The sequence below is a fragment of the Oncorhynchus tshawytscha genome, linkage group LG16 (genome assembly GCF_018296145.1).
Source record: "Oncorhynchus tshawytscha isolate Ot180627B linkage group LG16, Otsh_v2.0, whole genome shotgun sequence".
NCBI lineage: Eukaryota > Metazoa > Chordata > Actinopteri > Salmoniformes > Salmonidae > Oncorhynchus > Oncorhynchus tshawytscha.
The window spans coordinates 58,317,105-58,333,099 of NC_056444.1; the positions used below are offsets into that span (position 1 = coordinate 58,317,105).

Consider the following 15,995-nt stretch of genomic DNA (forward strand, 5'->3'; position numbering starts at 1 on the left):
CAGTTAAAGACAGATTACCGGGTCTTGTGATTTTCTTAAACCCTCCCTCTCCCTCCTTCCCTGGGTGGCACTGGCACAAAGTTCAGACTGCTAGGTATTCTGGGATATGTGCCCTTTTGTCCTCACTCCCCTGCAGTCAGGAATCTGGGTCATATTCTCTGTTAATGACTGTAACTGGGAAACATCTATTGGAAGTGTGTGAAAGTGTTACCTCTTACCTTCAATCTGTATCAGTTGGTGCTTTGCTATGTTCTGCCCTACTGTACAATCAATACAGAACAGGATATTTTCTAGACTGTGTCCTGTTCAGTGGAGGCTGCTGAGGGGAGGACGGCTCATAATAATGGCTGGAATGGAGTTTAATGGATGGAATGGTATCAAACACATGAAAGCCATGTTTTGGATACCATTCCATTTAATCTATTCCAGCCATTATTATGAGCCATTCTCCCCTCAGCAGCCCCCACTGGTCCTGTTCAATGTTAAATTAACCATCAGTGAGAATGTGTACAAATCATCCAATCACAGCACGGCCCCCTATAGTTATCTGACTCACAATCCATCAATTCATGGGATTGTCTAATGATGACAGTATCGTGAGTGACACACTGGGCTTTAGTGCTGGGAGGCCATTCCACTGACTGGAATATGGTGACAGAGAAGAGAGGGACCTGAAGGGACTGGATTCAAATACAACAGATCACTGGAGCTATGATACTGTATGCTTGACCAGTACACTTGGGCTCCTGAGTGGCGCAGCGGTCTAAGGCACTGCATCTCAGTGCTGGAGGCATCACTACAGACCCTGGTTCGATCCTGGGCTGTATCACAACCGGCCGTGATCGAGAGTCCCATAAGGTGGCGCACAATTGGCCCAGCGTCGTCTGGGTTAGGGGAATGGTTTGGGGTAGGCCGTCATTGTAAAATAAGAATTTGTTCTAAACTGATTCATCTAGTTAAATAAAATGTAAAAAAAAAAATAGGGAGTGAGGATTCAGAGACAGCTTGTAGGAGCTGCTGTTATTGGATATGCGTCAACAATGACAGTTATGAGAGCAGTGGACCAACTGATGAATAGCCTATGGAGAGATGATCTCTGAGCACAGTTAACAGTGTTAGATCCAGTAGAGGAAACAGAGGTTGATAGGTCCTGGCCATAGCAGCTCTGACAGACAATGGATTCACTGCTCAGCTCAGTGCTCCATTCCAGTGGCTGAGAAAGTGTCAGGTCGTGTGTGGATTAAGCCTGGACTCCCAGAGGAAAGACAGCTATACTACTGAAGCCCAGTAGCGTGGAGGATCCATATGCTGTCAGCCTGACTGCCTAAGCCTGGTTCCTCTGCTCTCCCTGGTCCCCTGTCCCAGCCCGTATAGCGATAAGCACCACAGAGCATGTTGGACGGGCCCTCCACACTCCAACACACATGTTCTACCTCTGCACAGGGGCATTGTGGGATGGGGCGGAGTGTTTGGAACAGTCTGTGTCTGACACCTGGAATGTTTTTCTCAATAAATACACGTTTCCCCTCTCGCAGTCTCCCTGCATTTTACTGTAGCGCCCGGGACAGAAGGGAGATGGGATGTTGGGCAAGTGTGTGTCTGCCTTCGCCTTCCTTCTTCGGCATGCGTGTGTGTGTAGCTACGTGGCGGGCGGTGTACAGACACGTGCTTGACCAACGCTCTAATCAGACTGAGAAACCAGCTGTTGTCAACAGCAGTTTTGAAACCTACGAAAGCCCTGTGTTTTTCTCTGCACGCTCCAATACGTTAGCATTAGGACCCGATCTAACAGTAACGTTCTCACACATGTCGTCAGGAATGAGCTCAAAAGGTGCTACTTGAGACCCCGTGATGTAAATGGTAGTTTTACTTTATATGTGTCTATTTCCTCAGTGATTTTCGTGAGCAGCTGTACCTTGAGTTTTAAGAATAAAACATGAAGAGGCGTTGAGCAGAAGGGACAACAGTGTCTACACTGGTCTGCTGTGTATTAAACAATGGGTGCTTAGGTCAGATTTGAAATGGTCTTTGAAGTGTATGTTTTTGTTATTTTTGTCATTTTTGGGGGGGAAAAGTCAGATGAATGCAATAACAGAGTAGGTGAAAGCAGACCCTGGGGTGGCTTTACCAGGGCCCTCCCCAAATACACTCTTACACAACACATGCACACACACACACACACCCACCAGAGAGGAGGGGGCTTGACATCACTGTCAAGTCTAAGAAGTCAGAGCTATTTAGAAAAATGATATTTGTGTGTTGTCTGCAAACAGAGCACCCGTTTGCAGTGGTGCCTTGTAATTATCAGCCAAAACCCAGACTAGGTGCACTATATATTTCAACATCGGTGAGAAAATAGAAAAGTCATGAGGGAAGATATAACTCCAACACCACATACTGTCATCATAGTGAGGTGGACAATTCAACACACTGAGATACAGAAGATTGCCCCTTCAAATGTCCAGTCATGCGACACGCCCACATTGCAGCTTAGAGAAGCCATTAGGCTCTGCATCACGGTCAGAGATAGCTTGTCACAGCCAGGGAGGGGTCCTAAGTGTCACAGTCACTCCCACCCCCCTGCTGTCTTTGTCCTACATCTCTGGTGAGCTTCAGGTATTCTCTGTGGGCTAATGTACAGCACTCCTAAACAGACTTTTCTGTTTGCCCAGGGAGAGTCGGATATGTGCAGATATCAACATTCCAAAGGTCACACTTTGATTTAACTGCAGCTTTACTGTACCTGTACATGTGTGCGAGTAGCTGAATGTCTCAGGTTAATCAAGGCCCAGTGGCATATTGCCTTGTATGAATGCTTTACTTCTCCTTTACTGGAATTCAGGGAATCTGCTTCAGTTAAATATTTGACTTCAACAGGGGCCAACTCATAGCACAGGTAAAGGATCTTCATTTGATCACCCTGTTGCAGGAGAAGGTTTCTGAAGCTTGTAATTTCCACTTAGACATTTCAGACTCGGCCCTATGTTTACTTGGTTCTCCTTATCATGCCCTAATGACTGGGTGTCTATGGGAAATATGATATACTTCATTTCTCATGGGTAACACAGGATGTTTTTAATTCCACATCACACCTTCCACCTCCGTCGTGTCCCAACATGCTGTGTGTTTGATGTCACCTGGGCCTCTGATGTTGAAAGGGGCCCCAGCGATCTCTGTATCTCTTTACACATCTCTAGCTGCCTCTCTATTTCTCCCGCTCTGTAGAAAGTCATCCGTCCCCCCCTTTCTTTTCTCTGTCACCCCCTTCCTACCTCTTCACTCTTTCTCTCTTGGCCTTTTTTTTATTCCCCTCACTCAATCACTCTCATTTTGCATACCCCACCCTACCATAAAGCATCCATGTCTTCATTACTGGAAAAGATAAATGGTTGAGACACATGCATGCTCTTGAATACGGTCCGCCAACCGTCAACTTCAATAGGAATGTCTCTTCTACGATTTCAATAGATTTCCTATGGAAGATTGAAATTATAATTTAAAACAACTGATATTCCCATTCAAGTCAACATGTGTGGACTTCCAACCATCTTTGTACCACCATTTGAAAGTAAACATTTTGTTTTTGTTCCCGTTTTAGTACATTTATCAGCCAAAAGCTGACACCCATCCTGTATTCAAGAGCATGCTGTGTCTCAACCGATGGTGGGAAAAACACTAACAACTGTAGCATAGTCTAAGCTACAACATTTGTGAAAATGAAGAATATCGTAGTTTATGTGTTTTTACATAATTGATGTTAAAGGTAAAACAATGATATTATTTGTATTAAAAATAACATTTGTTTCAAGAAAATGTTAAATAGTTTGTAAGCTTTAAATGGTATCAGACTTTTCCAGGGATGAAGACGTTGTATTTCTCATGGTAGGTCTCCTGACCTCAGAGTCCGGAAAGGCTGTTTTGACGTTGTCGGCATGATGCATGGATAATGAAGGGGGCTGTGCTTTTTTACTGATTGGTTCTCCTTTGTGTCTTTCTCACTCAAACACCCACATGAGCAGCCGCACACGCCTAAGTGCCACCCCCTTCCAATACAACTGTTGGATTTTGAAATCCAAAAAACGTGAGGTCTCAACCCCCAAGGAAAACATTTTACATCTCAGAGAACTGATCAAAGCTCAGCCAGAAATAAGCACAACTCTGACCGAATACTGCATTTACAATGGCCTCCTGTCCAGACCAGTGCGTCAGGTCTTCCTCGCTCACCATGTGAGTCGTGTCAGCCAGGCTAAGGGTGGGGTATGCAAAAAAAGGTAAACTTTGAGCATCTATATCTCCTAAATGTTTTGGTATTCAGGTCCAAAAAGTGACTTTTTGTCCATTTCTACCGTGGGCAAATATGTATAAAGTTTTGTTCACAACAAAAGGGGTGCTCAAAAAGGGATGGAAATGGAACGAGCCCTATGTAACCTGATGTGATACCATTATTTACTGTCACGACCTCCGCCAAAGTCGGCTCCTCTCCTTGTTCAGGCAGCGTTCGGTGGTCGACGTCACCGGCTTTCTAGCCATCGCCGCTCCATTTTCTCATTGTTCCATTTGTTTTGTCTTGTTCCCTGCACACCTGGTTTACATTCCCTAGTCACACTGCATGCATTTATTCCTCTGTTTCCCCCCCATGTCTTTGTGTGAAATAGTTTTGTTATGTGTTTAGTGTGATGCGCCAGACTGTTTTTTCCCCGGGTATCGTATTTCGACCCGTTGTATGTATTTGTCATACATTTGTATATTTGTGAGTGTTGTCGCACTTATTGACTTTTACCTGTGGCTGGAGGATTTTGGACGCAGTTGCGTCTGTCTTTTGTGCTGTTGCCAAATAAAAGTGTGCCTGATCACAACTCACTGCTCTCCTGCACCTGACTTCATACCAGTAGCGCACAACCTTTACATTTTACATTAGTTAACTTGACACGGACTCTATCTGCCCTGTCTGTCATGACAATTACTACAGATCTGCAACGGAAAATAGTTACTGCGTTTACATAGAAAATATGGCATCCTGTTACATGTATTTTGTTACTCCCCAACGCTAGTAGTAACCCAGTAACCACTGTAGAATTGTCTATGATGGAAAACAGAGATGTTTTCCTGTGATTTCCCAGGCAGGGTGGGACTGTAACGCACCTAGCGTAGCGTACAGGAGTGGCTGTATGCAGAGTGAGCTCATCCTCTGGTCCTGCCTGCTGACTGAACACTGTAAACACTATGCTCTTAGTGATACAGATATCACTCCTGTGGAAAGACAAGCCCATTGTCTCCAGTCACGAAGCATGAAGTCATTACCCTTAAGTTCTCTTTACAGACCGCAAATATAACATGATACCTGAGTATAACTGTGTATATGTCATTTCTTTATGTCTCCGATCTCCATAATATTGAACTCTTCAATCCATATGCTTTATGAATGATATAGGAACTAATCTGGAGGTGTTTTGTGTTATTTTCCTTCCTCTTCCTTTGTCCTCAATCCCCCCTCAGCTCTGAGTGTTGTGGGACAGCAGCTCCCCTCCAGCCCACATGGCTGCATGGAGGGCAGCTGTTACCCGGCAACAGGCAACCTGTTGATTGGCCGAGCCATTAATCTCAGCGCCACCTCCACTTGTGGTCTTCATGGGCCTGAACACTACTGCATAGTCAGCCACCTGCAGGTGAGAACACACACACACACCTGAACTTGAACCTAAACCTATGTTGGAAATAAGACCCCATTTTCCGTCTTACCCCACCCCACAATTGGTCATGTCTCTCGGTAGAAGTCAGGATATCCGGTGAGGGGCTTGTCTGTTTCCATCTCTAAGTGTGTCCCCCTTGACTGCCAAGCCTCCCAATGTCTCAATGTCCCAGGTGTACAGCACATCCTGCCTCCCTCCCTCCTCCCACCCCGCCCTACATCCCTCCATCCCTGACACATGTTGACTTGAAGTCTGCATGTGTGTGTTCTACCTCATTGTGGGCAGCAGATACGGCAACACATTGTGGAGTGTTATAGGGTTACATGATTGACAGGTGGTGACTGTGGAATGGCTCTTAGCGCAGGGCGGGACATAGAGACAGACCCTCATACTGTAGCTCCAGGTGGGAACTATCATCTGTCAGTCAAATCACCCAACTGCTACTTCACCGGCCCACACCAAATACCCCTGTCTCAATCAGTTCTAAACATTCCACTGCGTTTTTTCTTCTTTTTCGGTAGTTGTACTCATTTTGTCCTGGTTTTCTTTTTATAACAATTGTAGTGATATGTGCACAGAAAGTATGATTTAAAAAAAACGTTTGCCTTTTCAATTCAGTTTGTAACAAATGCAGCTACTGGTCACTTCCTGTATCTTCCTACAGTAATCTGATGATGTCAGTGTAGTGGCTGGTCCTACAGTAATCTGATGATGTCAGTGTAGTGGCTGGTCCTACAGTAATCTGATGATGTCAGTGTAGTGGCTGGTCCTACAGTAATCTGATGATGTCAGTGTAGTGGCTGGTCCTACAGTAATCTGATGATGCCGGTGTAGTGGCTGGTCCTACAGTAATCTGATGATGCCGGTGTAGTGGCTGGTCCTACAGTAATCTGATGATGTCAGTGTTGTGGCTGGTCCTACAGTAATCTGATGATGCCGGTGTAGTGGCTGGTCCTACAGTAATCTGATGATGCCGGTGTAGTGGCTGGTCCTACAGTAATCTGATGATGTCAGTGTAGTGGCTGGTCCTACAGTAATCTGATGATGTCAGTGTAGTGGCTGGTCCTACAGTAATCTGATGATGCCGGTGTAGTGGCTGGTCCTACAGTAATCTGATGATGTCAGTGTAGTGGCTGGTCCTACAGTAATCTGATGATGTCAGTGTAGTGGCTGGTCCTACAGTAATCTGATGATGTCAGTGTAGTGGCTGGTCCTACAGTAATCTGATGATGCCGGTGGAGTGGCTGGTCCTACAGTAATCTGATGATGTCAGTGTAGTGGCTGGTCCTACAGTAATCTGATGATGCCGGTGTGGTGGCTGGTCCTACAGTAATCTGATGATGCCGGTGGAGTGGCTGGTCCTACAGTAATCTGATGATGTCAGTGGAGAGGCTGGTCCTACAGTATTCTGATGATGTCAGTGGAGTGGCTGGTCCTACAGTAATCTGATGATGTCAGTGGAGTGGCTGGTCCTACAGTAATCTGATGATGTCGGTGGAGTGGCTGGTCCTACAGTAATCTGATGATTTCAGTGTAGTGGCTGGTCCTACAGTAATCTGATGATGTCAGTGTAGTGGCTGGTCCTACAGTAATCTGATGATGCCGGTGTAGTGGCTGGTCCTACAGTAATCTGATGATGTCAGTGTAGTGGCTGGTCCTACAGTAATCTGATGATGTCAGTGTAGTGGCTGGTCCTACAGTAATCTGATGATGTCAGTGTAGTGGCTGGTCCTACAGTAATCTGATGATGCCGGTGGAGTGGCTGGTCCTACAGTAATCTGATGATGTCAGTGTAGTGGCTGGTCCTACAGTAATCTGATGATGCCGGTGTAGTGGCTGGTCCTACAGTAATCTGATGATGCCGGTGGAGTGGCTGGTCCTACAGTAATCTGATGATGTCAGTGGAGAGGCTGGTCCTACAGTATTCTGATGATGTCAGTGGAGTGGCTGGTCCTACAGTAATCTGATGATGTCAGTGGAGTGGCTGGTCCTACAGTAATCTGATGATGTCGGTGGAGTGGCTGGTCCTACAGTAATCTGATGATTTCAGTGTAGTGGCTGGTCCTACAGTAATCTGATGATGTCAGTGTAGTGGCTGGTCCTACAGTAATCTGATGATGTCGGTGGAGTGGCTGGTCCTACAGTAATCTGATGATTTCAGTGTAGTGGCTGGTCCTACAGTAATCTGATGATGTCAGTGTAGTGGCTGGTCCTACAGTAATCTGATGATGTCGGTGGAGTGGCTGGTCCTACAGTAATCTGATGATTTCAGTGTAGTGGCTGGTCCTACAGTAATCTGATGATGTCAGTGTAGTGGCTGGTCCTACAGTAATCTGATGATGTCAGTGTAGTGGCTGGTCCTACAGTAATCTGATGATGTCAGTGTAGTGGCTGGTCCTACAGTAATCTGATGATGCCGGTGTAGTGGCTGGTCCTACAGTAATCTGATGATGTCGGTGTAGTGGCTAGTCCTACAGTAATCTGATGATGTCAGTGTAGTGGCTGGTCCTACAGTAATCTGATGATGCCGGTGGAGTGGCTGGTCCTACAGTAATCTGATGATGTCGGTGTAGTGGCTAGTCCTACAGTAATCTGATGATGTCGGTGTAGTGGCTGGTCCTACAGTAATCTGATGATGCCGGTGTAGTGGCTGGTCCTACAGTAATCTGATGATGCCGGTATAGTGGCTAGTCCTACAGTAATCTGATGATGCCGTTGTAGTGGCTGGTCCTACAGTAATCTGATGATGTCAGTGTAGTGGCTGGTCCTACAGTAATCTGATGATGTCAGTGTAGTGGCTGGTCCTCCAGTAATCTGATGATGCCGGTGTCGTGGCTGGTCCAACAGTAATCTGATGATGCCGGTGTAGTGGCTAGTCCTACAGTAATCTGATGATGTCAGTGTAGTGGCTGGTCCTACAGTAATCTGATGATGTCAGTGTAGTGGCTGGTCCTACAGTAATCTGATGATGCCGGTGTAGTGGCTGGTCCTACAGTAATCTGATGATGTCGGTTTAGTGGCTGGTCCTACAGTAATCTGATGATGTCAGTAGAGTGGCTGGTCCTACAGTAATCTGATGATGCCGGTGTAGTGGCTGGTCCTACAGTAATCTGATGATGTCAGTGTAGTGGCTGGTCCTACAGTAATCTGATGATGCCGGTGTAGTGGCTGGTCCTACAGTAATCTGATGATGTCAGTGTAGTGGCTGGTCCTACAGTAATCTGATGATGCCGGTGTAGTGTCTGAGCCAAGTCCAGGGCTGGGGACTGATCTGCAGTAATCTTCCTATGGGCTGTTTGTTGTGACTCTCCATCAGAGGGGCTCCCGTCTGGCCCCACGGCCCACCTGATGGACTGGAACTAAAGCTAGCCCAGCTTCCACTGGATCGAGGATGGGGGAGCATGGGGGAGGAGGAAGGAGCCAGTAGGCTGAGACACTCATAAGCCACCATCTTCCTGTGTCAATGAAGATCAGTCAAATCAACGTCTTAGATGAGTGCTGATGAGTGCTAGTTATAATTTGAGTGTCCGCCGAGCTTGACTAATGGGAGGTCAATACGTCTAAGATGTGAGGAGAGGCAGAGAGGTTTGGCGATGGAGGATCAGTGTAAGATGGTAGCCTTAGCTTGAAGAGAGGAATACTTTTATAAGACGAGGTCCTAAATGAGGGTGTGAAAAGGAGATTTAGTGTTTAAAGCTGGTGGGACAGTCATGTGCATGTGTTGGGGAACCCACCTACTTATACACACTTTATGCTTTCCTATTGATTTCTCCCCGCAATCCTTTCACATAAGTGTTGTTAGAGGCGTAATCTCCCTTAACAACAACCTAGTTAAGAGACCCGGCTCTGGCTGTTTTCCATGCCCCCCTCACGTCCTCTCTGCCCGGTCACTATCCACCCAATCCGCTCCACAGTAATTAAGACTATGATCCAGGGGACCATGTTACCACTGCCTGGCTACGGTCCCGCTAGCTGCCATTGTGACTTGCAAATGGGTGGCCGACCTACATTTCGAGTTTCCATAGGCAACCAGGGTTTTCCTGTTGGTGGTGTCAAACTCCTAGATACACACGTCAACCGAATGTCGTAATTTAAGGAACATGTCTATTTAAGTCAGTGTTACTGTATCACACACAAGTAAACAAATCCCAATTAGGGTCATCTGGTGTAAACATACTGTTACACCTTCTGATTATGTCTCCCTGTAGGAATTGGACAAGTGTTTTGCGTGTAACTCTCAGCGGCCTTATGACCCGTACTACCACAAAAACAGTCACCGTGTGGAGAACGTCATCCAACTCAAGGACAGCAACGAAGACCTCACATGGTGGCAGTCCGTCAACGGTGTGTGTGTGTGTGTGTGTGTGTGTGTGTGTGTGTGTGTGTGTGTGTGTCTCAGCTGTAATAATCTCTCATTATGTTTTGTGTGATTTATTCCCTACAGGAGAGGAGGGTGTCAGTATCAGACTGAATCTGGAGGCAGAATTCCACTTCACTCACCTCATCATGAAGTTTAAGGTGAGAGTATGTGTGTGTGTGCTGCTGTCTGATGCCAGCTCAGGAATTTGATGAGTAATATCCAAGAGACAGGAATCCAAACTATCTCCAAACATATTACTACCAATAGAACAGACTTGTAATAACTGTCACATAAATCATTCTGAATAAGTGCCAGCCGTTCCTGAATTCTGTTCCGGCTGTTCCACCTCTTTTGCCCGAAGACATTCCGACCGGCAGCCATGCTGATCGAGCGTTCGGCTGATTTTGGTCGCTCCTGGAGACCGTACCGTTATTTTGCCTACAACTGCACCAAGACGTTCCCACGCGTGCCCGGCCACGCCATCCACTACATCAATGATGTGATCTGTGAGGAGAGATACTCTGACATCGAGCCCTCCACAAAAGGAGAGGTGAGGCCATGAAGCGAGTTAGGGACAATGATGGAGTTTCCTTCTGTAGATGAAGAAATGTGCATTTGCTGATTATCTGAGCTGTGAGATGACTCTCGTTTACTCTCTTTTCTCTTGCAGGTCATTTATAAAGTCCTCGACCCTGCCATACATGTGAAAGACCCATACAGTCTGGAGATTCAAGGTGAGGCAAATACTTGGGAAATTAGATCAATTAAGAGGACAATCTGAGGACTACTGGAAGTAACCTAAAAACAAAAAATTTTTGGACTATTATTTTTTTGGCATTAATTGACATAATGAAAGATTTGTGTGAACATCCCTTTTTTCGGTAGAGCTGTTGCGGATCACCAACCTGCGGATCAACTTCACCAAGCTGCACACCCTGGGAGATAACCTGCTGGACCGGCGCTCTGACGTTCTGCAGAAGTACTACTACTCCCTGTATGAGCTGGTGGTGAGGGGCAGCTGCTTCTGCTACGGACACGCCTCAGAGTGTGCCCCCGTGCCAGGGGTTGATGCCAGGGACAGTGGCATGGTGGGTAGGACCGAGGCATAGAAAATATCCAGTCTCCAACTCTTTTTACACCTCGGTTTGGGTCAGCTAGCCTAGCGGTTAATAGCTTTGGGCCAGTAACTCAAATGTCGCTGGTCAAATCTGCCGATGTGCCCCTGAGCCAGGTACTTAACCCTAATTGCTCCTGTAAATCTGTCTGGATAAGAGCGTCTGCTAAATGACAAAAACGAAAATGTCATATGTTGTCTCTGTGTGGGAACCCTTGGTCATTGCATATGCCGATGACTGTGGTAAATGTCCAAGAGACAATGGCAGCTGTCATGTTTTCTTTTTGTGATTGGTCAGATCCATGGGCGATGTGTGTGTAAACACAACACTGAGGGGTTAAACTGTGAACGCTGCAGAGACTTCCACAACGACCTGGCCTGGAGCCCAGCCGAGGCCAACGACCCTCACACATGTAGAGGTGAGACTAAACTTTTCTCACTTGGAGTGGGAGGAATCTGTCGATGTTGTCCAACCCTACAGTAGACGTAGAAGTAACACTACAGGTTACACACAGCCGCAGAAACAACATGCTGCACCATTTCTGATGTTTCTGATTTTTTTTTGCTTCTTTACTTAGAATGCAACTGTAACGGCCACTCCAACCAGTGTCACTTTGACATGGCGGTTTACTTGGCCACGGGCAATGCCGGCGGTGGCGTCTGTGACCACTGTCTCCACAACACCATGGGACGCAACTGTGAGATGTGTAAACCATTTTACTACAAGGACCCCAGCAGGGACATCAGAGACCCCGCCGCTTGTACTGGTGAGCAAACCTGGAGTAGAATACTTCAATCTAATGTTCTGCTGTCTGCATACCACATACCATGTGTTTATGGTAATACAGTGTAGATGGGCGACTCACTTTTGACCCATCGTGGTCTCTCTGCACACCACTCTCATTGTGTGACTGTTTCTCTGTCTCTCTCTATCGTCCTATTCACACTCTCCCTCTCCCCAGCGTGTGACTGTGATCCTGTGGGCTCCATGGAGGGAGGTGTGTGTGACACCCACACAGACCTGGACATGGGCATGATCGCCGGGCAGTGCCGCTGTAAGCTCAACGTTAAGGCCACCCGCTGTGACTACTGCAAGGAGGGTTACTATGGCCTGGCCCACAACGACCCACAGGGCTGCCAACGTGAGTGTGTATACCTTAACCTGTGTATACATCTCTGTGTGTGTGTGTGTGTTGCCGCAGACAGTGTAAACCATATATGTGTCTACTGTTTGTTTCTCTCAGCGTGTAACTGTGACCCTCGTGGGACCATAATGCTGGGAGCACCATGTGACCAGATCAGTGGGGACTGCTCCTGTAAGAGATACGTCACAGGCCGCTACTGCAACCAGTGTCTGGTAAGACTTGCTCTGTGCTCTTTATAGACCCATCGTTTACCATCTCACACGCCGTGCCTATTCTGATGCCTCGTCTTCCATCTTGTAAGGATTGTGTTTCGGTTCTGAGGATGCGGTCGCCATGTTGTGTGTGTCCTCTCCTTTAGCCGGAGTACTGGGGTCTTGGTAATGACCTAGCAGGCTGCCGAGCCTGTGACTGTGACTTTGGTGGAGCCTTCAGCAACAGGTACGTCTGAAGTTTCAGGAGAATTGCTTATCTCTCTCTCTCTCTCTCTCTCCCACTGTGTGTGTGTGTGTGTGTGTGTGTGTGTGTGTGTGTGTGTGTGTGTGTGTGTGTGTGTGTGTGTGTGTGTGTGTGTGTGTGTGTGTGTGTGTGTGTGTGTGTGTGTGTGTGTGTGTGTGTGTGTGTGTGTGTGTGTGTGTGTGTGATTAATGACACCGAGCGGGACTTAGCACTTAGTGTGGTACAAGTCTTCATTATTAGGTGTTAAATGGAATAATCGTACGTGCCTATCTTTCTTACTGTTTCTTGACTGGTGAGTTGTGAATGAAACAGGCTATGATGTCTGTGTGTACTGTATATCTGTCTGTACACAGGTGTATGGTTGAAAATGGCCAGTGTGACTGTAGGAGGCACCTGATTGGTCGTCAGTGCTCTGACGTGCAGCCTGGGTACTTCTGTGCCCCGCTGGACTACTACAAATACGAGGCAGAGGACGCCGTTGGCCACTCCCCCAGTGACCACAACCTCCCGGTGAGCACACACAGTGCAAACAGAACAACTGTACGATAGGGAACTATTGATAGATGTAAATTGAGTATAGTCTAGTGTGAATTTAGTCCTTAAAAGCATACCAGTGTTTGCTGTTCACAGCTCTCGCCTGCTTCACTGCTAAATGTCCAAACCTTAAATATTATGTCCTTGCCTTGGAATATGTTAAGTCTTTATTTGTAGGACTGTTAGGAAGTGAAAGGTCTTTCTGTGGATTTGGTACTTTCTCTTGAGCTTTAAATAGTGTGTGTAAGCACCTTTCACTGATATACTCTCCGACCTTGTGATTCTATATCAGTGCGATGTGGTTTTCAGACTCAACTTTTCCATGTTTGGTCTTGGGCACAAGTTGTTAACATAAGGAGATTTCACTGTATTATTTCATATCCAAGGTCGTTCGTAGTGGATTAGAAACTGTATGTCTGTGTCGGTTCTGCTAAGTCTCTGTGTGGAACGCTATCTGATGTCTGTATCTGTATCTGGGTCCTGTTGTGATGTTTGACTGCGTTTAGCTGTGCCTGGCAGGTACAGGCAGAGCCAGAGAGATGGGTATCAGACCAGGAGAATGTGTCTCTGTGTGGGCAGACCCACGGCTCAGGAGTAGTGTGTGTGTGTGTGTGTGTGTGTGTGTGTGTGTGTGTGTGTGTGTGTGTGTGTGTGTGTGTGTGTGTGTGTGTGTGTGTGTGTGTGTGTGTGTGTGTGTGTGTGTGCGTGCGTGCGTGCGTGCGTGCGTGCGTGCGTGCGCGCGCGTGCGTGTGTGTGTGGACTATGGAAGGTACTGATAGTCTGGCTCCCACAGGTAAAGGGGTTTACACTCCTCTCTGTACTCCAACCCATGTGAGAGTAAGATTGCTCAATCAGATTACCTGTTGTGTGTACAGGCCCCCTCCCTACTCACCCAGACAGTTGCTGGAACAGAACAGAACACCTCAGACAGACAGACAGACAGACAACGGCTGCAGGCAGCAGGCCTCTGTTATATTATCTCATATCATACGTCCTGTCTCCTCACTTCCCCCAGGACAAGCCTCAACATCCCCGACAAAAGATAAATTTAAATAAGGAATGTGAAAGTATGAGATATACTATGTAGGAATCTGTTTGTAGAGTACAATAGAGTGCAGGACCAGGGGATTGTGGGTCATGCAGTAGCTGGAATCAGGGGTTAGTGTGTTGTCACTTTTGAAAACTTGATTTACTATAATCAGGGATCAGGGGTCAGGGGTGGTCATGTGATAATAAACATTATTCTCTCTTGCACCACATCCCCTCTCTCTCTAGCTAACATGATACTGATTATATGTTCTAACTTCCTGGTGTCTCTTTTTATTGACACGTCATCCGTTCATGCTTAGCATCAGCTCTAAGCCTGGTTCCTCTCTAGGTTTCTTCCTAGATTAGGCCGTTTGTCCTAGCCATTGTGCTTGTGCTTCAGCATCGCTTGCTGTTTAGGCTGGGTTTCTGTAAAGCACTTTGTGACAACTGCTGATGTAAAAAGGGCTTTATAAAATACATTTGATTGATTGATTGATCAGGTTTTCTCAGATTTCGTAGCGTCATTCAAACTGTACTCTTTTGAGGGCGACCTTGCATTAGATGAGGGTGGCAGCATGTTGTGTATATCAGAGGTCAGATCAGCGAGTGTTGGCTGGCGTATGTTTGGTCTGTTAACTACAGTAGTAGTGTGTAGTGGGCCTGCAGACAGAGCGGAGCGCAGTAGCTCATAGACAGACACTCAGAGCTATGACACTGGCCCAGAGCTGAAGTGACCCGGAAAAAGATCAGACGGTAGAGGAGATGCCAGCCTGTCACAGAGAGTTAGTGCTGCCTGCCACACATATACACAAAGCCACAGCTCTCTGCCTCTTTCTCTCTCTCCCACATACATGCACCCTCTCTCTCTCTCTCTCTCTCTTTCTTTCTTTCTTTCTTTCTTTCTTTCTTTCTTTCTCTCTCTGTTGGAATGAATGTAAAAGTTTCCATTTAATATCCTCATGGTCACTCGTTTCAGCCTGGCCAAGGTACAGCTATTCTGCTCCTAGCAAGGCATGTACGATAAGTCTATAAAGTCGGTAGTCAGTAAATCAGTTGAACTAATCCTCTCCTCCACCTCTCCTCTCCCCAGGGCAAGGCCAGGCCCCAGGCTGAGGTTGACTGTGTGGAGCACCTCAACAACCAGCTGAGGAGACACAGACGCCACAGACGCATCGCCACCACCCAGCAGCAGAGGGCAGCACTGAGACGCATCCGCCAGCTGCAGCAAACGGTAACACTCACTGTCTGTTCCCTTCATATAAATAAATACTACTACTGACCTCTATGGTTCCCTCTGATTTCCCTTTGCCTTGAACCACGTCAAAGTGCTTTCATATTGGTTGAATGATTACATTATCACATACAGAGCGATTGGGATGTTTAGGTTTTTCAATGCACTTTAAAGAGCTCTGCTGATATATCTCAGTGAAAGTGGCCCGCGCATGCTAGAGATAGTGGAGAATGTCTCCACACAGACATATTCCATAGACCAGTCAGGTGGTTATGGGGCTGTGGACACAGGCAACCAGGGCTTGACAGCAGGAATCTGAGTCCACCCATACGGTCCATACAGGTATGTGTTTGTTTAACCTGCTCCCTGGATAGTCTCTCTCCTCCACCACAGACTAGATTACCTGTCAAGGATGACGAAACAGGGCTGTTTTAGA

The 15,995-nt window shown here is 46.8% G+C and overlaps 1 protein-coding gene across 5 annotated transcripts in view; it reads left to right on the top strand.

The window, feature by feature from the left end:
- lamb2l (laminin, beta 2-like) overlaps window positions 1–15,995 on the top strand; it is a 64,068-nt gene that overhangs the window by 20,956 nt on the left and 27,117 nt on the right. For all 5 annotated transcript variants that reach the window (XM_042299416.1, XM_042299420.1, XM_042299417.1 and 2 more), the window contains 13 exons: window positions 5,497–5,666; window positions 9,899–10,034; window positions 10,135–10,208; window positions 10,412–10,600; window positions 10,721–10,784; window positions 10,936–11,138; window positions 11,463–11,583; window positions 11,743–11,931; window positions 12,127–12,306; window positions 12,409–12,521; window positions 12,668–12,747; window positions 13,119–13,275; window positions 15,419–15,559. In XM_042299416.1, the coding sequence (XP_042155350.1) occupies window positions 5,497–5,666; window positions 9,899–10,034; window positions 10,135–10,208; window positions 10,412–10,600; window positions 10,721–10,784; window positions 10,936–11,138; window positions 11,463–11,583; window positions 11,743–11,931; window positions 12,127–12,306; window positions 12,409–12,521; window positions 12,668–12,747; window positions 13,119–13,275; window positions 15,419–15,559 (1,817 nt within the window). The remainder of the gene's footprint in view (window positions 1–5,496; window positions 5,667–9,898; window positions 10,035–10,134; window positions 10,209–10,411; window positions 10,601–10,720; window positions 10,785–10,935; window positions 11,139–11,462; window positions 11,584–11,742; window positions 11,932–12,126; window positions 12,307–12,408; window positions 12,522–12,667; window positions 12,748–13,118; window positions 13,276–15,418; window positions 15,560–15,995) is intronic.